Source organism: Hydractinia symbiolongicarpus, chromosome 5 (genome assembly GCF_029227915.1).
Source record: "Hydractinia symbiolongicarpus strain clone_291-10 chromosome 5, HSymV2.1, whole genome shotgun sequence".
Taxonomy (NCBI): Eukaryota; Metazoa; Cnidaria; class Hydrozoa; order Anthoathecata; family Hydractiniidae; genus Hydractinia; species Hydractinia symbiolongicarpus.
The window spans coordinates 10,463,828-10,486,520 of record NC_079879.1 but is presented as its reverse complement, the minus strand read 5'-3'; the positions used below and the strand labels follow the sequence as shown (position 1 = coordinate 10,486,520).

Sequence of the window (22,693 nt, the reverse complement as noted above, 5' to 3'; positions counted from 1 at the left end):
CGTAGGGAAAATTATCTTTTTCGCGGAGAAAGTTTTCTCGTTTTTGGCCATTTTTGCGAAAAAGACTGACATGTGAATTTGTGAAAGTTTATCCCAGGCAAAATCGCCTAGGAAGTCGATCCGCAATTTAAACTAATTAGAAAGAAAAATTTGTTGATGTAAACAAATCTGTTTTTCACAGAAACCAAAAATCACAAAAGTTTTCCAGTTGAACGCGAAAGATTATTTTACGCGAAATAGATTCGCGAAAGTAATTCCTAAAATTTTGCGTTTTTTTTTCATCCTCGCGAAACTTTCTCCCCGCAATTCTTCAAATCACGTTAGCTGGCTTTGTCAGGAAGCTTAATGTGTTAAAAAAAAAGGATCGAAATTGCGTAGTATTTTCTGCGAGTGGAAAATATAGTTACAAGAATTACAAAAAAGGTTCTAATAAAAAAAAGTTTCTTCATAAGGCTTGAATAATTTATGTCTTTAAATTATAATTTGATACTCTGTACAACGTATGATAAAATATCTTGTGTAGTCTTAATAAAGAGAAAACACACACCAAAAACCGAAATAATTAATCGCAGATTGTTCTGGACAGAGTCCAGGGCATCCGCCCCTCTAATAAGTCCAAAATTTCCGGCAAACAAAACACAAAAATTCCCCTTCAGAATAAAAAAGTTTCTACAACACATCTAAACGTTGATATAATTATTAGAAAATCTGGGATGTGAAGCCGTTAACAGCTTGTCGTAGACGAAGGTTACTGTAAAAGACCTATATATTTTCTATAAAATTCTGATATTTTCCTGACGAGTTTATAATCATTTTGTTGAATTCTATCCTGACTTTCGCCGATAGATTGGACATAGAGTTTCTCTCGGTTATGTAAATACACTGTTGCTCTTATTTCTCTTTGTTCTATCACAAAAAGGCACCTATAGAAGCACTACTATTAAAAACAACAACAACAACAACAACAACAACAGTTGCTTCTGGGTTTTACTTATATAATATATACAATGAATGACAAATAAATTACACAGTTTAAAAAAAATTTCACAGATCTATAAGTAGTAATTCTAATTTTCTAACAAAAAACTACACACCTAAGGCAACCATTAGGTTTTTTGATACACTAGTACGTCCGTTAAATCATATCCGGTCAATCCAAATTTCGTTCCTTCACTGTTGAGAAACTTTGCACCTGTTATTTGTATATCTCCGATAGATGTTTGTTGAACAACCTCAAACTAAGAGTACACACAAAGAATAACAGAGAAAAATTCACCTGGTAATCCCATACCCTGCTTTGCCTCTTTTTCAAGAAGAGACAAAGATCGTTAGAATAAACAAATAGATGCAGTTGTTAGCTCACGGTTTTTTTAATTTACAAATTTTAAAACTTTCAAGGATTTTTTATATTCCTCTTGCCTTTTAAAAAACTAGCTAGGAAACACATGGTGTAGACCTAAACCCGTAGAAACTTTCACGGCGATTTTGACAGTACCTTTTCGGTGCATTTTAAGCAACTATTATTGGGCACGAAGAGATAGAAAGCAGTAATTAATATGGAAGATTATCTTCCCCAGTTATGACGGATAACTTTCTTGAAATAGTAAAACCTAATTTGAAATCGGTTTATTTTGATGTATAGTGTTAATCAAATCCATCAAAGGCTAATCAAATTGCAAATCGCAATTCGTGCAATAAGTATGACAAAGTTTTTTGCTTTTTCAAAATGATTGGTAAAAAAAAAAACTTACAGAAGAAAGATTCCATATTCGAAAATAGCTGTCTTCTGATGTCGTCAGTAACTGGAAAACAAAAACAACAACAAATTTATTCGACTGCTTCTATCAAAACCCTAAGAAATGTTTCCCCAGAAAATTGCAAAATACTATAAAGATTTTATTAGCGCAAAATTACTTCACGAATTGAATTTTTTAACTAGACTTTTTTAAAACCTTTTCTGATAACTCTGTTTCCCTTGGGTACATCAGCTAGTCATTTCATCTAGCCATATTTGTGATTTACGTAATTTTTAAACAATGTTCCCTTACCATTCCACTATCTTCTGCAATATCAATTGCATTAATCCACCTCGCATGAGCCGCGATTTCAGCAATAATAACACCAGTCTCTGAGTTAAATACTCGTACATGTCCGCTACCATAACCAGCTACAACAAAGTTTTTCCATATGCGAATGCTAGATGCTGGATAGCTAAAGAAAAACAAATATGAAAAGCTAATTGCTCCATAACATTGATGTGCAAAATCACTTAATATCTGTCAACTTTGCGAAATTATGAAAAACAAAAATTTAAATTTACGATACTAAAAATAGGAAAAAGCAGAAATAATTTTGATTGTTTCTGATTTTACGTGTATCAATTCGATTTTTGCTGCATTCGAGCTTTTTCGATATCTTTCAATGTGCGAAAACTTAGTACACAAAATGTTTCTTCGCGACATTTATACATGAAAACTGTCATTGTAGCTATACGCTGGAGCTGTCAAAAAAGAAGTAAATACAGTCCGAACGCAATATTAACATCATCTGGCGAATTTCAACTATAACACGAACCATCCAGTCCTATGGGTCAATCTGTACCCATTTTCACAGTGTGGTTGTTTCATTTTATTCTTGAAAAAAACTCCTTCGCAGTAATTCCGTAAAAGCTTTATGGAAAACTCTGTTAGGAAACATACTTATAACCATCAATGACTCTAAGTTTTTGAAAGTAACCGCCAGCCCTCCACACCACAATCTTCCCCTTCTCATCACCGGATATCATCGTGTCGTTAGAGGCGTGTAGTTCAGTAATACTTTGATCATGTGCGTTCAATGTTTCTTGTAACTTGACACCATTTCCTTTTGAAGGTACATCAAACACAAGAATGCTTCCATCAGCAGTTCCTAGAAAAAAGACGACTTGAAAATAAATGTTTTGCTGATTCGTCGTACATGTTTTTAAAAATAACGGTCTTAAAATCCTTCTGCTGGAGGTGGTCAAAACAAAGCAAACTATCTTTTGTATTTACTGAGTGATGTTCTTGCATCTCAAACAATACAAATTTAAAAACGGGAAAGTGATGTTCCAAAATAAAACAGAAATTGTAGGTGTATTAACAGGACATATGACTTCCAGTTTACAGATAGCTCACACAAGTATTAATGTCTTTTAGTGTAAACAAAACTGTAATAAAGCTGTTCACCTAACAAAACGCAATTCATAGCTTGAAGAACTTTGGTAGCCATATTACGTTTAACTTACAGGGCATACCTCACACTCACAAACATGTTGAACAGTGCAACAAAGTAGAAATTGATTTATCATACCAAAACAAATATGTTTTTCTCCAACTCCTGTAATACCACGAGCATACTGTGCAAGACCTGGAAATGAAGAAAAACGATTTTTGTCAGCAGTTGAAGAAATAAACTAGTTAAACTAATCAAAAACTTGAAATGTCGAATTCAACCTTCTGTGGCACTTGGTGATAGAGACTGCCAAAACACCATGATGGATCCATCCGATTCAAAAAACTAAAACATAAAATAGGATACAATCGTAAAATGTTACGCAAGTTCAACATTTCATTCGCAAACACATTACACTAACCTGTGTTCCTTTCACAGATGTGACAACTAATAAAGTTCTGTGCGCCAACACACACCATTTCGCCTAAAATAAAGATTTTATGCAAGTTAATTAATATTAAGATAATAATAATATAATATAAATATATAATATAATATAAAGAATATGAAAAATACTTTTCTACTGTGTAGTGTAACTGCAGAGTTTGCAAAATCTGATATTGGATAATGGAATTTCTGAATTTGCAACAAAATCAAACTAGTACCGCTATGACAATTTTTTCATTATTCTGTCAAGAATAAAGTCTATAATTTGTTTGTTTACCCTTTCATTCCCAGCTATTTGTCGGCTAATTTTCCAGAGGGAAAAATAAAAGTACTAGAGCTATGGCGATGTAACTTTGACTCTTTTTAACTTATATAAGTCGAAGAAGAATTTGACACCTGGATAAAACTTCTATGTCATCATCTGGTCACATGATTAAAAAACTGCAGAAAAAGGTAAAGAAAATGTTTAAAGAACAAAATGTTACTCTGAGTTTCTTGTTCAAGGGATAACTACAGCACTACATCTATCATATTCTGCACATATCGTATATCCATAGTCTTGTCTACGTTTCCAAAGACTTTTTAACAGTATTTATTTAGAAACTTTGAAATCTGATGTAATCTGATCAAATCGCCTAATTTTGATACCTTTTTTATATGGGTCCCAAAACTCCTCTAATTATGGTTAAAAATGTTTAAACTATAAATGTCACAGCTGAGCAGTAAACAGGAAAAAAAATAACGGGGTTACAGAAGATAGTAAATGTTGACACTAATAACAAAAGAGGCAGCCTTAATAAGAAGAAACACAAACATGAGAACATTACTTACCTGAAATATCAAAGAGCTTGAATGAGATCCTTCACCTTTGCAAATTACTCTTTTATAAGTTGTGCTATCTCCTTCTAATGCTGCTTTAGGGTTAAATAACCAAACTGCCGATTTATGTACAATGCTATATAAAGTTTCCAAAGGATTTTCAGAAAGTAACGCATCGAAATTGTTATATAATAATGATGAACTAGACTTTATAGGAACAGAAGTAACTGCTGAATACATTGTTGCGATATAATTTTTATATTTCTAAAAAACAAAGTTGACATGAAAAGTTAAATAACAACAAACAAAACAACAACAAAAAATAAACACTCTTGCATCTCAAACAATTTTCATGGGAAGAACGGTTATAGGAGCATAATAACTATCTTGTTTTTCTAAGGAACAAAAGTTTGTCAACAATGTTTGATATTTTTCTAACCCTTTATTTAAAAACCTTTTTCCTTTTTATTTATTAGTTTATTTTTTACATTTTGTGAAAAATGTACAAGCTTTTCATTATTTAGCAATAGTTCAATAAAGTTATGTTATTATTTCTTATGCTTGTCAAATTGTTTGTTCAAACTGCCCATAAGAACAAGAAGTAAACGGTAGCACACAGTAAATTATCAAGAGGTCTTCCCTTTGTAACTCCCTCTAATAAATCTTAAAATATGTCTATGTTGAAAATTAAGATGGAATCAAACTACATCTCCACTCAAACTTTGAAAAATCACTATAAAATTAAGATTCAATACAAGAGTTTTAAATGTATTATAGTTGGAGAAAAATTTCCTTAAGATTTTTAATTTTACTAGTTTTTAATCTGTCCTTCTATACCTTGTTCCCGACCCTAGCCACACTCTAAATATGCTCGAAAAATAAGGGCAAATAACAGGAAGAAATGAATCACTTCTTTCCATATCCACACAGCAAGTTTAGAATATAAATTGATATTTTTCTCAGCCAAACTTACACTAAGATTTTTTAAATAAAATTTGTCTAACCATGTTCAGTTCAAGCAAAAATAAATTAAAAAGAGTGTTTATAAAATAATAGTTTGTAACAAAATTATTATGAAATTAACCAGCACATATCTTCTTTTCCCCCCCTTACAGCTTCAATTACTATACCATTTTACAGAAATAAGAAATAAAGAATATAAGTTTTCTTCTTTTATATCATAAATATTGCATCAAAGAGCATTTTTTACATTAGTATACAGCTCAATACGAAAAGCTGATTCTATGCATATATATTGTTTACATAAAAAATGTAATATATACATACATGATATGACTATGCTAACACATATCAACCAACTTGGATATAGTTTAAAAATGAAAAAATGATATATGTACACGTTTTTTTATAAGAAAATTGTTTTGGAAAAAAATAAACTTTGTGTTGTGTATTCCTAAGATTTTAAGGTTTTTGAGGCGCATTTTCTTATAAAAAAAATGTGTATATACTGTCCCAAGAATATTCCATAAGGCGTTAGGAATTAAAAATGCTGGTTCACATGCATCACAAAAAAATTTATATATCCAAACTTTAGAAGTTTTTGCTAACATCAATAATTATTCAGCAAAGCAAATGTTATAAATTAAGCAAATATAAAAAGCAAAAACCAAACTAGAAATTGTAATTTACTCAATCATGTTTAGTTGAATTTGTAATTATTTGCCATAAAACAGTCTATAGTACAATCACAACCTGTGAAATCTCTTATATACAAAAATTTGAGAGATAATATTCTATGTCAATATAAACCATTAACTTTCAACATCCACTGCACCGCTTGTATTGGCATCAGAAACACGCTGCACGACACCAGACTGCAAGACAGCTACAGGACTTGGAATCACTTTCGTATGAGGTAATATCATCTGAAAAGCTTGGCTAGTTGCAACAGCTGGTATACCAACTGGTTGGTTTTGATGAATAATCACAGGTTTCGGTTGTGTTGAGGTTAAAACATTTAGATTTCCAGGGATATCTATTTTTGCTTTCTTTATTGCCTGCGGAGTTCCAATAATAGGCATTACATTAACCACTTTACTCTTTTGACCAATAGTCCTTGCAATCGTTGACATTTTCATGGGAGATTTATTTAATTGAGATGCTATACTTGAACCTGTTACTGACAGGGAACTTTTCTTATTTGAAGGGACTGCGAAATTCTCCAAAGCTCTCTGTTTTAAAGCTGCTTTAATCTGAATAGAAGATTTTGTTTTAATTTGTTCGCTTATCTTCTCAATATCATTTCCGAACTGTGTTACTGCCTTGCGTAACATTTCAATCTCTTCATTTCCCCATTTTCCAACATCTTGAGGGCGCTCACTGTTGGGTTGCAGAGACATAGCTAGTGTACCCAACTTTGAAAATGCTTCTCCAGCAGTGGAGAAAATTTCTGCAACCTTTCCTGCCTGCGTCATTATTTATATTTCTAAAACATAAAAATTTGTTAACAAGACATTGTATAACTTCGTATTTGTTTACTTGTGCAAGGCAGTTTGATTGATACACTCTCATCAGATGGAGTTAGTTTTTCGTCCCAGTTGTCTGGATTTTTTTTTTTTTTGGAATATATCAAAAATCCTTATATGGTGGCGAATTATTCAAAAATGTTTATACAGGATAAAAACTTCAGTTGTAAAACCTGCTATGTTTGTCCTGCGTCAATGTGTATGTTCCGAATTATTATATTATTGCCAAAGCGTAAGCCTTATCACTGCTAATACTTCGGCAATTGCCGAGTGCCGAAGCGAAATTCAAAGGTTGTGTCTTTGCAAGTCACAGACAGACACATGGAAGCTTTGTATTATATGTATAGATAATAACAATCTTTTCAAAAGTTGAAAGGAGTATTTCGAGATACAGTTTCCCCTTGAATGGGATTCAATATGGGTGAGTAAATGGTACCATAGCCTGGGATTAACACAAGCCATGTGAGGGAAACTGGGGAGATGGCACATTGTGTGCATCATTGGATGTTGCAGGGGGTTGTCAGGTAGAGCAAAGACCCTAATTGGGTCTGCATAACTCAAAATCAACATTAAATAATATAGATAATATATAAATAATATAAATAATAAATAATTCTAAGCCATTGTCCAATCTGGAAATAATAAACAGGGTATATCGCTTGGAATTTGTGAGGCTACCATGTAAAATATGCACAATTTTAGCCTCTTCTTTTTTTCAGGGCTCCTTTCTAACCCTAACCCTAACCCTAACTAGTTTGGCCATATGTAACCTAGTTAAGACATTACAATATTTAACGGCTTTTCACATATTCCTAAGATAAAATCGCAAAAAATCTTTGTACAGAATGGATAGTCTACGCGACCATGATTCAAAAATTGTTACTCGTGCCTTGATATGTTCGCGAAAGTAAGAATTATGTTAAAATGAAATATATATAACCTAATTAGGTTAAGTGTTGCCTATTTAGGTGATGATAGTAAAATACGCAATAATTTAATGAAGATACTCTTTCAAACAATGCAAAAAAATTGTTTTTAAATCACATGTACGAAGTAGTGTGATATGTTGGTTTACTCTTTCATCACGGCGACGGCGGTCTTCAGGAAAGTTTTATCACACTGGATTCGGGTCATTGTTATTGCTTATTTCACTGGATTAAAAATTGTCTACTATTTTCTTGCGTAAACAGAAACTTAATGCTATTGACTTTCTTGATGATAAGTTAAAGAAGAAGACCTAAATAAAAACAGCTATAAAGATAAACTTTAGCTGTTTTTATTGAAGTTTGGTGTTTAGTTAATATGAAAAATAAAGCTGTTGTTGCTTAAATTTTTCAAGCAAAAATGAAGTGAATTGAAAAAACAATTTTCGGATGACTTGATTGACTTTAGACTTTGCTGTGTTAACCTTTAGCCCTTTCTCTTCTAGTCCTTTCTTCCACTTCTCAAACTTTTCAACTAATTCTTCCATCGACTCTGCTATGAGAACCAAATCATCTGCATACAATAACTCCCATGGATAACCTGTTCTGAACTCCATCGACAGTGCTTCTAAGACTAGAATAAACAACAAAGGATTAAGTACAGAACCATTTACACTAAATTCATCACTAAGTGAATCATTAATCCTGACACGACTTCTAACATTGCTGTACATAGACTGTACCATCGTAACTAGCCACTCATCCACTCCTAATTTTCTCATAGCCCACCAACTTTACGTGGCACTCTATCAAAAGCTTTCTCTAAATCTACAAAGGCAAAATAGAGATTGTTTCTCTTTTCTAAATACTTTTCCTGAAGCTGTCTGAGTAAAAATATTGCATCTGTAGTGCCACGCCCTGGAACAAAACCAAATTGCATCTTATCTATATCAATTCTTTCTCTAAGTAACTTATCAATCACTCTTTCAATAACTTTCATTACTTGATCAACCAACTTCAAACCTCTATAGTTACCCCTTTCTAATGCATCACCCTTGCTCTTGAAACAATTCACTATTACACTCGACTGCCACTCACTCAGAATAGCACCATCCTTTATAATCTGGTTAGCAAGACTTGTAATAAGCTCAACTCCAATATATCCAGATGCTTTTACCATCTCTGCAACAATACCTGATACTCCTGCAGCCTTGCCAATCTTCAATTTCCTAACAGCCTCCACTACCCATTCTGTCTTGATCTGCATAGCTGGCCCTTCTACAACATCATCATCAGACAAATTATCCTCGTCCCAATCAAACTCAGTGTTAAGCAACCTCTGATAATGATTCTTCCAAGCTACCCTTTTCTCCTCCTCTGTGCTAGCCAAAACACCTTCATCATTACGTATACACTTCTCACCTACAACATCTTGATTAGTCTTCTTCATTTGCTTTGCTATCTTGAATACCTCATTGCGCTGGTCTTCCCTTCTTAACAATCTGCAAATCTGTTTCTCTCTGCTTCTGATTTTGCCTTATACACTGCTGTACGAGCGCGACGCTTAGCTTCTAAGTAAATATTTTTACTACCACCTGACTTCCACTCTTTCCAAAGTTTCCTCTTTTCCTTTATACACTGGTCAACCTTATTATTCCACCACCAGGTCTGTCTATATCTAGCTGGTCCTTTCGTCCACCCACAGGTATCATCAGAAGCTTCTAGAAGACAATTCTTCAAAGTAGTCCAAGTACTTTCAACATTGTCACTATCACAATGACCATTGTGGGCTAACTGCTGAACTTTTGCACTAAATTGTCTTGCTACAATCTCTTCCTTCAGCTTCCAGACTTTTTGACGGGGCCAGTACTTTCCCTTGGCTTCTTTAACACTCTTCAAGATAATATCACAAACCAGCAACCTATGCTGGGAAACACACTCTACCCCCGATATAACTTTCACGTCCTTCACCACTTTCTTGTCTGACTTTCTAATCAGGAAGTAATCTATCTGTGTCTTACAACCACCTGACTCATATGTTATCAGCCTACTCTGTCTCTTACTGAATGATGTGTTGCAAACCACCATGTCCGTTGCCATTCCAAACTCAAGCAATCTCTCCCCTTCCTTATTTCTGCTCCCAAATCCATAGCCTCCATGCACACCTCTATAACCTTCAGATGACTTCCCAACATGACCATTAAAGTCGCCGCCCACCATGACAAGTTCAGTGTCTCCAAAATTTGATGTGACTGCTATTAACTCATCATAAAACTTACAGTACAGTCCAGATGTAAGCGTACGCGTACGCTTAACTTGCAAAAATAATTGCTTTCATTAAAAAAAAAAATAGGATAGCGAGTTCCTTTCAAATTGCGCGAAAATAATTGCTTCGTGTTAAAAACAAAAGCATAACAAGAAACATTGTTTAAAAACAATACTCTGCGCGAGAATAAATTAAACGCGAAGGCCATTGAATTTTTATTTTTTTTAACAACGAAACTAATTATAGTAACGCAATTTTAATCTCGATTTATTTAAAAAACACAAGCTCTTTTAAAAAATAACAAATCCAATGATCTAAATATTTTAAAAAAACTAATGCTATGCGTCGAAACATATTTTTTAACATGCGAAACTTTTAAAAGTTCTTTTTATAAAAAGCAACGTTTAGCAACGCAAACGGAAAAACCCTACGTTCGGGACTTTTCCCTTCGCGATAAGATTTCGAAAACAAGTTAAATTTTAATACCGAAGAAAGAAAAAATCCAAAAATATAACTTTTGACGTTTTATAGTATAACGCTACATTTTATTGTTAAAAACATTGTCTTTGTTTTTTCCACCGCGCAACAGCTCTATCTAAAGATTTAAACAATGCATCTCGCTGTCTTTTATTTTATAAAACTATCAAACAATGGCTCGCCGTGTCACATTGATAGAGTTGATAACATATTAAATACTTAAAACACTATCTAACGGAGCTTTCCTATCGCCATTCTTCGTTCTGTAACTTTCTAAAAAATCATTTCTATCGCCGCTCTTCGTTATTAAACTTTTAAAATGTGATATAACAAAGCCTTTCTATCGCCGTTCTTCGTTCTTAAACTTTTAAAATGCGATCTAAAAAAACATTTCTATCGCCGTTTTTCGTTTTTAAACTTTTAAAATGCGATCTAAAAAAACATTTCTATCGCCGTTTTTCGTTTTTCAACTTTTAAAATGCGATCTAAAAAAACATTTTTATCGCCGTTTTTCGTTTTGAAACTTTTAAAATGCGATCTAAAAAAACATTTCTATCGTCGTTTTTCGTTTTTAAACTTTTAAAATGCGATCTAAAAAAACATTTCTATCGCCGTTTTTCGTTTTGAAACTTTTAAAATGCGATCTAAAAAAACATTTTTATCGGCGTTTTTCGTTTTGAAACTTTTAAAATGCGATCTAAAAAACATTTCTATCGCCGTTTTTCGTTTTTAAACTTTTAAAATGCGATGTAAAAAACATTTCTATCGCCGTTTTTCGTTTTTAAACTTTTAAAATGCAATCTAAAAAAGCTTTTCTATCAAAATTAAAGTTTCAATCTTTGTTAAAATATAATAATTTCTATCTCTTAAAAGCTTTATTTAACCCGCGCAACCAACAATGCCTTCTCGCTAGTTTATTTAGTTTCCACGCAAAACTTTTGTTTAATAAAAATATTAAACAATGGCTGTTCGTGTCACATTGATAGAGTTGATAACATTTGCAATTATGCTATTAGGAATAGTTATGTTAACACTATTTAACAATAGTTACGCGCAGTTGTAATAAGTTATTTTTTCTTCGATAATCTTTTGTTTATTACACGCAAGTTAATGACTTACAAGACTCGCAAGATAATTAATAAGAACAAAAGACAAACAACTATCGCCTCCGAGAAAAAGGTGTGAAACTTGAGCGTACGCGTACGCTTACATCTGGACTGTACTGTATCTTTATCTTCCTCACTGAGTCCACACTGTGGAGCATAAACTGACAGAAAAGTGATAATCCTATTACCTATCAAAAACTTTATCACTATAATACGACTATTAACACGCATAACATCTATTACTTTTTCTACCCATTTCTCTGCAACGAATATGCCAACTCCTCCATATCAATCACTATTACCGATCCCAAAAAGCTTATACATTGCCCTTCTACCTTCCACAAATCTCACTGAAGCTCCTCTCCATCTGACTTCCTGAACACAACACATATCAACAGATCTACGTTCTAACATTTCAACTACTTCACCTACTCTACCTCTCAGAGTACCAACATTTACACTAGCCATCCTCAATCACAATATGTAATATTTCTTTCTGATTGTAGAGTTTCTAGCCAGAATCTAGAGACCTTATGCAGAAAAATTTTTTCTTTTCATCTCAAACAAAAAAAAACAATTTTCATTATAATGCGTATTTCCTATTGATTCTAGAAGTGTAGCTAAGAATTTGTCTTTCATATAATTAATTGTGTTTTATTTGGACAATGTTGTATTAACATATATATAAAGTTTCAACTTTTTGAAAAATATAAAGTTTATGTTTTCATTTTATTTTTTTCACACACGATCTCACAAAAGCAAAACTCATATTCGGTTTTTCTTCCTTATCTTAAAACTTCATATTCTGTTTTTCTTCCTTAGCACAAGCATAAACGAGCATAAACGGACGTTAAGCCGAGACGCTAAACCGAGAATGATGATGATGATGATGAGCATATTCTTTGAAATAAGCTCTCATGCGCAGAGGACAAAACTTGCATACAAAACCATGTGTTTTTGAAACAGCACGTATATTTATAACAGTATTTTTTACCGACATACTCATCCTGTATATAAATTCGGAAATAATAATAATAATAATGGAACATCTGTTCGGAGTGATACAATGTTTGATAAAATTTTTAAAAAAACAGAAAATTTCACGACCTCGTACACAGGGCATTCTGTGACTGGTTGGCTTTATTCTTAGCTATTTTTTCTTCCTCCTTTGACACACAGTGTTCTAATTAGTTTTATGAACAATTTAGCTTGAATTTTATCCCGTCCCCTCAAATATTGTATCATATTGACATCTCTGCAGGAAGGCGTTATGTGTGATTTCAAATCGATCGTGGTTTCTTGTTTTTTTTTAAGATGGATGTTGTAAAAATTAATTTGTTTGTTTTATAATGTTTCTTTTTTATTCACATCCTGTTTTAACAACGTTAAGATCTTTTTCAAACACTACCATTTATTTTTTCCCCTGTGGCGTGGGTGGCTGAAATCCATTATCTAAAACAACAAATAGTGCCACACAAGGTTTGGAACATAAGTTGCCAATGCGCGATGCAAATAAGACAATAATTGGTCAAAGTTGTCTGCAAAGTGGACAAATTTGATTCCCATGAAACTTATAATGCGAAACACAAAATGATTTCAACGTATTTACAACAGTAAGTTTCCGTACGCCTAGTTATAATACGTGTCGCCTAATTATACTATATACATCACGTCGCCTAACTTAATACCTGGCCTAATTAGGTCATGTAACCTAATTAGGTGTTTACCCTCTGACTGCCTGTTAGGGGCCTTCGAAAAAATTTTCATGCCCTGTTAGCGGTATATTGTCGCTAAGATTCGGACACCCTTCCCCCTCTTTTAGCACATTTCCTTCCATCTTGGAAGGCTCAGGGGCGTATTTTGTAGATAAAAGTTATCGGAACTGATGACAAGAGGAATTATGCTCACAAACGACAAAGAATTTTCAGGCCACAAACAGATTTTTGAAATTTCGCTATCCTTAGCGGATTTTTTTTTTCAAACTTTAGACCCCCTCCCCTCTTAGCGACAATATACCGCTAATGGGGCCCCAAAAAAATTTTCGAAGGCTTCTTAAATATGCAAAAACATGAGGAAAAATAAACCTAAAAAATAAGACATCAAATTGGTCTCGATCTATTATAAGAAGTTAGAAAATCAGTGCCGATATTATATTCCTTGCTTTGTCAAATCAAGCTATAGGCAAGTTTATTGAATTTATGTAACTTTGTGTGAACCAAAAGGCCCTGAAAGGCACTATTATTATTCACTTTTGTTTTATAATTTAAACAATTCTTATCAACACTTAACACTAACCTGCATGTAGCCTGCTACAGCCTAGGTAACTATCCATTAAAATATTTTTTTAAAAAAAAGCAGAGAATAAGAAACAAAACTAAACCAGAGAGAACAACAAAACAAATCAATCCTTTCCATTCTGGATCCCGCTTCCAGACACCTGCCATTTTAAAACTTTTTGTTTGCGCGAAATAAACGAGAATCTAACTCTACGGTAGCCGGAAAAACCCGAAATCAAAATTCATCCTTCTTTTTGCGTATAAATCTATACCAGCCGTTAATCTGATGATCTGATATCACTGATCAGCAATTTTACAACAAGCTGGGCGGAATAATTTGAAATAATAATAACAATATTCGATATATTTCTGACATCTATTAACCACAATGGCAAGAAATGCGTAAGGAATATTTATGTAACGTAGGTAAAACAAACAAGCAAACAACAAACAGCAAACAAACAAAACTTATCGTTATCTAGAGTCTAAAAACCGCAATTAGACGGCTGAGAATGAAGATAACTAATTAAATAGCAAAGTTAAATTAGCAAAAGTGCAAATTGTAGTATTAATAAGATAAGGGCATCTTGTATCTTTTCTAACATCGGACGGCGATCTCGTCATCCTGAGATAAAGAAGATACAACAGACGCCGGGAACAAGGTTGGATAAAGAACTGTATTTTAAATATTGTGCCATCTATCATACAAATATTTGACATACTGGCAAAGATATCAAATCTGTAAATTAGGTCGAGCAGTGGTTTTAAAATGCAATTTAAGAAATAGTGACCACATTTCGTAGTATAATGGTAATCTGCTTCAACATAATCCGTTCGAATATTTTTTTGGCAAAACTGGTAATACGCTAATGGGAAGATAATTACTTTGTTCAGATGGATTTAAAGCACTGAGATGGAAATATGCAGTCTGTAATGCAACAATTTAGAATATGCGTCAACGGAGATGCAACATGAACAACAAGGGTTTTGATGTTTTTATCGCAATAATATTAAGTTAGTGAAACAGTTCATTTTAAAATTTAAAAATATACTACTTTTTTCGTACAACATTTTTTGGCCAATCATTTTGTATCAGAACACAAGAAAAAAACTATAGAAGAAAATAAAATAATAAATCATGTTGCAGAATTGTTACTGCTTCGTTTTCTTTTATTCTGGGAAAGAAAACGATTGCAACAATAATTTCCAACTGCACACCTATCGTGGGAAATTTGTTGGAGTGGAGTTCGTCTTTAGACATTTTTCCCGGACGCGAAGAGAGACGCTCACGTCCTGGCTAGTCACAGGAGCACCATACAGTTTTGACAAATATCTTGGTGCTGGTATTAGGAGATGAAATTTCATAACATGAAAACAGATTTCACGTCTTTTAAAATATTTTTTTCACTTAATAAAATAATTCCATTAAAAAAAATAAACATAATTCTCTTTTTATTTTAAAAATTGAAATAAATAAGCACCTTTCTTCTACAGGGACAACAAATAAGCAGTTGAGACGTCCTCCAAATACAGTAAAAGCCGTGGAAGACAACTTCAAAATCTACTTTCATTTGATGTACATTTAGAATAAAAGAAAATTTCTTCTCTCACGAAAAGGAGGCTGTCACTACTAAATTTATAAAAGTCAATAAAAAACCTGTTCATGAAACATATTGACAATAATTTATTTACAATCATATAAATAGCACAGCTAATATTAACTAAGTACCGTAAATGATTAAATAAGCTCTTTGGGTGCCCATTTAAAATTTCTGCTTTAAAGGTGGGGCGCTTATTCAAAAGGGGCGCTTATTTGAGTGGGGCGCTCAATTGAAAATTGAATTGAATAAAGTAAGTTATAACAACAGATTTAACAGCAGGAAACCGTAAAAACCAATTAACAATTACACATAGACAAATTCACAAACAATTGAAATAAAGGGAATCTCAGGGGAGTATAAAATTTCAGGGATTATATAAATTTCCGAAGGGATTAGATTTCTTAAATGCCAGTTTATAAAATATATATATATATATATATATTATATATATATATATTTAAAAAAAAAAAAGTAAAAACTAACAGAAATGTATTCAAAATTTGGAAATGCAACCTTGCAAAACATAGTTTTCTTTCCGTATTAAGGAAAAAAATTTAAAATGATGCACGTTTTCTAAAATTTTGATTTTGAGCCTCAAAGGTTTCTTCACCATGTAACATTTTTTTAACAACAAGGCTTTTATAAGGTTTGGACTATGGTTTTGGATATACAAACGACATTTGATATACTTATTCTTTCTGTTGTCTGTATAATTTCCTAATATTATAGGTTTTCTCCATCTGCTAAAGTTTTCTAACAGTTTCTTAAAATTTTTCTCTTTCTAAGCTTAAGGTTTTTTATAGAGTGGTTTCTTATTAAAAAAAGGTACTCCCACTAGACGATTTGATTATTCGAGTGTTTGGGGTTTCCAGTTACTAGAATTACACTGTATTTGCAAATATAACTGAATTTAATATGACGGCTTAAAGCTTTATTCCTGATCACAATAACGCAACAGAGAAAAACACGTGCTAACAAGTTCCTCCAATTTGAAAAACCTCGCTTCACATAACAAGTTTCGTAAAAAGTCCTGAGATTCTTTAGAAGTGCCAGAGAATTGAAAATGTTTGTTTCTTAAGAACTGAAGGACATGTACAAAGAGGTCCGGGTCACGGTCAAAGAAATAATTCCCTTGATACCGATGTTCGTTAGTTTGATTACCACTGAAAATCCGGCCAATCATTGAATTTGGATAAGCTGTCAAGGTTTTTCGAGTAGTAACGAATATTTTCCCACCAACATTGACTTTCACAATTTCCATACCATCACTACAAAAGTAAACAGAATTGTCTTTATCTTTTGTTAGATTTCAATTACAGGAGGCTTTCCTCCGTTCACAGTAAAAAAAAAGGAAACATGCCACCAAAAAATGCTTATGTCGTGTTATTCTTATAGGTGCATTGTTATCAGTTCAGTTTTTTTTGCTGCCGCTCAATTTCAGAAATTCCAGTACCTTTCAGTTAAGTTTTGTAAAGTATTGTAAATTGGAATTAGGAGCCAATGTTTTAAGCAAACTCCTAAAGACAAGATTTCTTTTAAGCAACTTAGAACTTTGGTCAGATATCAATGTGTTTATATTTTAGTCAACATCTAGATTTGAAGTTTTCTAATGCTTGCTTAATTTTAATTCAACTAACTTTTGTATTTTTTAATTTTAGCTAAATGTTTGGAAATACTTAATACTACAGCCTTAGGGGTCTATGTAAAAATTGAAACACCCAGTGAGCCAAACTGAATCATTTATAAAGTATATATACTGGAAAATGACTAAATTTAAAATTTTCCTGTACAAATCAATATCAACTTCTAATTTTAAATGCAAGCATTTTCCAGTACGAGTAGCACCCTTGCTTTATTTATTATTCTTCCAATACTAGTCGGTGACCTGTTAATAAATCCACGGGTTTGTCCGTCCTTTATTTACCGCATTTTGTGTGTCTTGCTACTGCAGTTGCCATTTTGCATGAAAGACAGACAGACAGACAGACAGACAGACAGACAGACAGACAGACAGACAGACAGACAGACAGACAGACAGACAGACAGACAGACAGACAGACAGACAGACAGACAGACAGACAGACAGACACTCTTAAAAAACACTAAATTTCAGTACAATATTTTTCTAAAATCTTTATTTCGTAAAAAAAATGCAATTTATACAGAATGTTTAATCATTATGCAAAAAATTAAATGTGACTATTCCAGGGTATTTAATAACAAACTGTATATAGCTTTTAATTGTGATTTTGCAGCAATTAGTTTAGCAAACAGTTCTTGTATTTCTAAAACTGGTGTCATGGATTTAGGCATCAGTGATCACAATTTAGTTTATGTGATCAGAAAATTCAAAAGGCCAAAATTTGAACCTAAAACATGCAAGGTTCGTAGCTACAAGAACTTCAGTGAAGAGGCTTTTCTGAAGGACCTCAGGAATTTAGACTGGTCATATTTTAATAATTATGATGACCTTGATAAAGCATGTGAGAAACTGAATAAAAATGTTAAAACAGTGGCTGACAAACATGCCCCTTTCAAAACACATAGATTTTCTGGCCGTGTTGAGGCATGGGTCACTGATGAATTAATAATAGCCATCAAAGAAAGAGACTTCTTGAAACGGAAAGCATCAAAAACAAAATCCATCATAGACTGGGAAGCTTTCAAACAAAAAAGGAACCAGGTAATAGGTCTCAAAAATCGACTCAAAAACGAGTACTATAATGACGTTTTGCAGGACTTTCAAAAACGGCCAAAACAACTTTGGAAAACCCTAAAAAAACTGGTTCCTGATAAGTCAGGCAATACTACCTCGATAAAACGAGTAGTCCAAAACGATGGTACAGAAACTTCTCACCCAAAAGAAATTTCCAACACATTCAATTCATTTTTTGTCAGTGTTGGTGCCAAACTAGCCTCTAAATTTTCTTCTGACACTACTAATGTTAATCCACCTGTTAGCGGACACGATTTTCGGTGGGCTCGTATTGAGACCAAAAGTGTCGAAAAAATAATTAGATCACTAAAACTTAATAAAGCTACAGGCTTGGACAGAATTGGTTCACGACTGCTAAAAGCAGGTTCGTCAGTTTTAAGTATTTATTTATCAAGTCTTTTCAACAAATCTTTATTTACTGGTTATGTACCTAAATGTTGGAAGACTAAAAGGGTCTCGCCTATTTTTAAAAGTGGCAATAAAACAGATCCTACTAATTATCGGCCTATCTCCATTTTGCCAATTCCTATGAAAATTTTTGAAAAGTTAGTGCATGAGCAAATGTCTCATTTTATTTCTGAGCACAACTTCCTGAATGACAGACAGTCCGGATTTCGAAAACTCTTTTCCACAGAAACTGCAGTAGTCGATGTCTCTGATTTTATTCTTACTGAGCTCGACCAACATAACTTTGTTTGTGCTGTGCTCATTGACCTTAAAAAAGCTTTTGACACTGTTGATCATAAAATTTTGTTAAAAAAACTATGGTGTTTTGGCATCAGAGATGCTGCCTTTGACTGGTTCGAGTCCTACTTAACGGACCGAATGCAGCTGACTCTTGTAAACGACACAGGATCAGATCTGCTTCATGAAGACGCTTTTGGGGTGCCGCAGGGATCTGTGTTGGGGCCCCTGCTCTTTCTTTTGTATATTGATGACTTAAAATCTGTCATCAATTCAAACTACCACCATCTATATGCGGATGATACAATAATTATTTCGTCTCATAAAAACTTGGATACCCTTGTCTCCCAGGTCGAGTTAGAACTTTCGCAAGTCGACCTCTGGCTGAATAATAACAAAATGACTTTTAATACGGACAAAACTGAAACAATCTTTTTCGGCAACCACAGCCAGTTAAAAAAAGTTGAGAACAAAACTATCAACTATATGGGTATTCCTTTGAAGAGGAGCGAAAAAGTTAAATATCTTGGGGTAACATTTAATCAAAAAATGCAATGGGAAAAGCACATTAATGACATAAATAGAAAAATACTAATTAAATATTCTAAAATTAGAACCATTGCATCCTGTTTAACACCTCACACAAAAAACCTTTTAATTAATGCACTTGTCATGCCATATTTCAACTACTGCTCCTCGGCATGGGCTTGTGCCACCCAAGGTAGATTGGGAAAACTAGAAAAACGATTAAAATGTGTCCGTACCTTTCTTGGGAAAGAGAGGGAATATTCAATGAATAATTTACTCATCAAAAACGATGCCATATTAGTTTTCAAAGCCATGAATCACATTGCTCCTGATTACATGCGCTCAAAATTCCTTTTGACAAAAAACTGTCATAATCATCAAACAAGAGGAGCTTCAAAAAACAGGTTCACACTTCCCTTGGTCAACACGGAATTTGGCAAAAAAGCCTTCCCATTTAGAGCTGCAAAAGTGTGGAATAATCTTCCAGACCAAGTGACCTGTGATGGAAGTCTGCTTTCGTTTAAGACTTCCATCTCTAAAGTATTTGGCAAATTCTAATGGAGATCACTTTTTAATTTTTTAATTTTTGTTTTTTATTCTTTTTCTTTTCAATTTTCACAGATTATAAATGTTACTATGTTTGATTGAGCTGAGGCAGTCTAAGGTTTATCATTTTTTGTTTCTTTTTTGTTCTAGTGGCCCCCAGTGGAAACAATCCACTAACTATAGGTTTTTGTGATTTTCTGGGCTAGCCACTTTAAATATTTATTATTATTATTATTATTATTATTATTATTATTATTATTATTATTATTATTATTAGGTGAAATAAACTTAGAATTATCAATAAATAAAAATGGATTTGAGATTTGGCAATAAGCAATACTAAGCTACAAACATTGCAAACTAAATTTGTCTTCTCTGCCAATATGGCTGCCAATAAATTTATAGTAATGCAACCCCATAAGGTGTACACAATAATGACATCGTTATCGCAGCATTAGGTGTTGTGGGTAGGTTTATGTTAACAAAGTTGCAAGACGCGTTTCGTGCTTATATCGTCAAATTGCCTAAAACCTCAACAACCAAAACAGAAACATGTAGTAACCGAAGGAACAAGTAAAATAACATAAAACTTACTTTTGCAACATTAACCTGTTTTTGTGTTCTTCCAGTTGTTTAGAAAAATTATCAAGTAGAAAGTAATCAGCTTCTATGGTTAAAGCTTCACATTCCATGTAATCATCTGGCAGCAGTGCAAATCCTGTTCTTAAATACTGAAGAATATAATCAAATAATTTACCATTGCGGTCTATGAAGTGTCTTCCTTTATCATCTTTTACTGTAGCAGTAATTCCAGAGAACATGGTGGTAAGTTTCGTATTTGGATGCTTTGTCAGTGTGGCTCTTGATGTAGTGTATTCATAACCACCAACATTTAAAACTATAATGTCAGTCTCAGATATGAGCTTACTTTGCATCATTTTTATGTTTTGGTGGGTAATTCCTGAAACAAAGAAACCTAAAGTCTGCACGAAGTTTTTAAATCCTGCACTTTAGAAACAGAAGTTCCTGTTCCATAAGAAATTTTAGGCAAGAAAATTTGCATTTTGAAGATAAACCAGCCAATTACCAGCCAATATGCCGTTAATTTTTGTATTTATTCTTGAAGACAATCTACAAGATTGGGACAAAAAAAGTGAAATGATTCTTACTTTAGAGAAGATTGCCTGTAACAGAGACAAATCTCTGAAAAATTTGTGCCATAATGAGGTATAAGAAAGTGCATTTAGCAAAATTACAAAATATATGATAAACATACTTCACATGTACTATAAAAAGCAATGGTGTTAAATAGTTTTAGTAAATATATACTATCATGTCAGATATGTCTGGACATGTTATTAAAAAATATATATATTTATATACACAATAAAAAAGTGACTATTTTTGAAGTAACAGGATAACAAATAAATGGTAACGAATATTATATAAACATTAGAAAAGAATCTTTATACATCACTGTTACAGACAATCTGTTATAATTATTATGTGACAATAAAAAAAATAGTTTCAAATTCCTAGATGAGATATTTAAAAATGTAAAGTGTTCAAAAACACTTTAATTGTTATTATATATTTGATCCTCACACTCACATTAACACACATGAAAAAAAGATTGAAAAAAGAATAAAGCATGCAGGATTTTCAAAAGTAGCTTTGAAACTTGTGAAACCAACTTTGTAAATTTCAAATTGTGGGTTGTGAAAACATTAAAAGTAGAAATCATCCTTTACTGATAATGTTTTAGTATTTCTCATTGATTTAGTTGTCTTTTTATAGAGAAGAATGCAATATATAAATCGTTTTGTTATCCATTTTACACAAAAAGCATTTTAAATGAGAATTTTTTGTTGTTTTTGTCCAGGGTATTTATCTACTTTTACTGAGCACCTATTCTTGCAGTTGGGTTTGCGTCATAATACTTGTTGAACCAATCAAGGCCAGTATTCAGATAAAGCAACCTATGAAATTGTGTACACATGCCGTAGTCAAAATATTTTTGTGGTGAAACTTTCATAAATACAAGACTGGGTTTTTCAAGGAATTCTTTTTTTTTTTTTTTGTAGTCAAATCTTTAACATGTTTCAGATACTGAATTTTTGCCATTTAGCATCATTTTAGTAAGCCATTTTGGTTTTAAATTATGTTTAATTAAGGTTTCTATTGTGAAGGTCTGACTGTGAAAAGTCCACTTTTTATCCCAAAGTGCAAGAATGAGTGCAAGAATACTTTGCTTCAATAATTGAAGAAAATATCAGGGGTTAAGAGAACAGCAGACAGAAAATCAAAGGGGAGGGGGGTTTAAAGTGACAAAAGTGTGCAAACGTCCTTTATAGATGGATAAGTTATAGAATAAGTTCTAGCTACATTTTTGATTTTTAATGATTTGATGGAATGATAGCTAGCTATCAAAATACCTAGGAGATTTAAAAAGTCTTGAAGCTTTTAAATGGACAACTTTGTTTCTTTCCTTATTAATACACTTTTAACAGTTGAGTAAAAATACTATAACCTTATTTTTTCCAACTCAAGATCAAATTAAGAAACAAAGTTCATCTATCTCTAGCTAGATTTAAAGTGGACAAACCTAGTAATTTCTAGCAAGCTA

The 22,693-nt window shown here is 32.8% G+C and overlaps 4 protein-coding genes across 4 annotated transcripts; all 4 read right to left on the bottom strand.

Moving 5' to 3' along the window:
* Positions 1-424: 424 nt before the first annotated feature.
* On the bottom strand, positions 425-4,865 carry LOC130644708 (WD repeat-containing protein 54-like). The gene is made up of 8 exons (XM_057450422.1): positions 4,471-4,865; positions 3,614-3,676; positions 3,474-3,537; positions 3,331-3,387; positions 2,700-2,907; positions 2,049-2,211; positions 1,752-1,802; positions 425-1,238 (listed from the first exon to the last, which is right to left on the bottom strand). Exons 1-8 carry the CDS (start codon positions 4,696-4,698, stop codon positions 1,107-1,109), a joined length of 966 nt encoding a protein of 321 aa, XP_057306405.1. The 5' UTR covers positions 4,699-4,865; the 3' UTR covers positions 425-1,106.
* Positions 4,866-5,563: 698 nt separating this feature from the next.
* LOC130644717 (chromatin complexes subunit BAP18-like) lies at positions 5,564-6,934 on the bottom strand. Its single transcript, XM_057450433.1, has one exon. The coding sequence runs from the start codon at positions 6,891-6,893 to the stop codon at positions 6,231-6,233; it is 663 nt and encodes a 220-aa protein (XP_057306416.1). The 5' UTR covers positions 6,894-6,934; the 3' UTR covers positions 5,564-6,230.
* Positions 6,935-9,361: 2,427 nt separating this feature from the next.
* LOC130644714 (craniofacial development protein 2-like) lies at positions 9,362-12,669 on the bottom strand. The gene is made up of 2 exons (XM_057450430.1): positions 11,834-12,669; positions 9,362-10,141 (listed from the first exon to the last, which is right to left on the bottom strand). The coding sequence occupies exons 1-2, from the start codon at positions 11,945-11,947 to the stop codon at positions 9,362-9,364; spliced, it is 894 nt and encodes a 297-aa protein (XP_057306413.1). The 5' UTR covers positions 11,948-12,669.
* Positions 12,670-15,371: 2,702 nt separating this feature from the next.
* LOC130644716 (BTB/POZ domain-containing protein KCTD6-like) lies at positions 15,372-21,660 on the bottom strand. The gene is made up of 2 exons (XM_057450432.1): positions 20,662-21,660; positions 15,372-16,861 (listed from the first exon to the last, which is right to left on the bottom strand). Exons 1-2 carry the CDS (start codon positions 21,003-21,005, stop codon positions 16,525-16,527), a joined length of 681 nt encoding a protein of 226 aa, XP_057306415.1. The 5' UTR covers positions 21,006-21,660; the 3' UTR covers positions 15,372-16,524.
* Positions 21,661-22,693: the final 1,033 nt, after the last annotated feature.

Bases quoted from the DNA above. Each gene is read 5' to 3' on its own strand.
- LOC130644708 (XM_057450422.1), bottom strand. From the start codon at position 4,698: ATGTATTCAGCAGTTACTTCTGTTCCTATAAAGTCTAGTTCATCATTA. The intron at 3,388-3,473 runs GTTGAATTCGAC...CTTCATTTCCAG, and splicing joins ATCACCAAGTGCCACAGAAG to GTCTTGCACAGTATGCTCGT. The intron at 1,239-1,751 runs GTAAGTTTTTTT...GTGTACTCTTAG, and splicing joins GAATATGGAATCTTTCTTCT to TTTGAGGTTGTTCAACAAAC.
- LOC130644717 (XM_057450433.1), bottom strand. From the start codon at position 6,893: ATGACGCAGGCAGGAAAGGTTGCAGAAATTTTCTCCACTGCTGGAGAA.
- LOC130644714 (XM_057450430.1), bottom strand. From the start codon at position 11,947: ATGCGTGTTAATAGTCGTATTATAGTGATAAAGTTTTTGATAGGTAAT. The intron at 10,142-11,833 runs GTACAGTCCAGA...CTGTACTGTAAG, and splicing joins GTGAGGAAGATAAAGATACA to TTTTATGATGAGTTAATAGC.
- LOC130644716 (XM_057450432.1), bottom strand. From the start codon at position 21,005: ATGATGCAAAGTAAGCTCATATCTGAGACTGACATTATAGTTTTAAAT. The intron at 16,862-20,661 runs GTAAGTTTTATG...TTACTTTTGTAG, and splicing joins AACAGGTTAATGTTGCAAAA to TGATGGTATGGAAATTGTGA.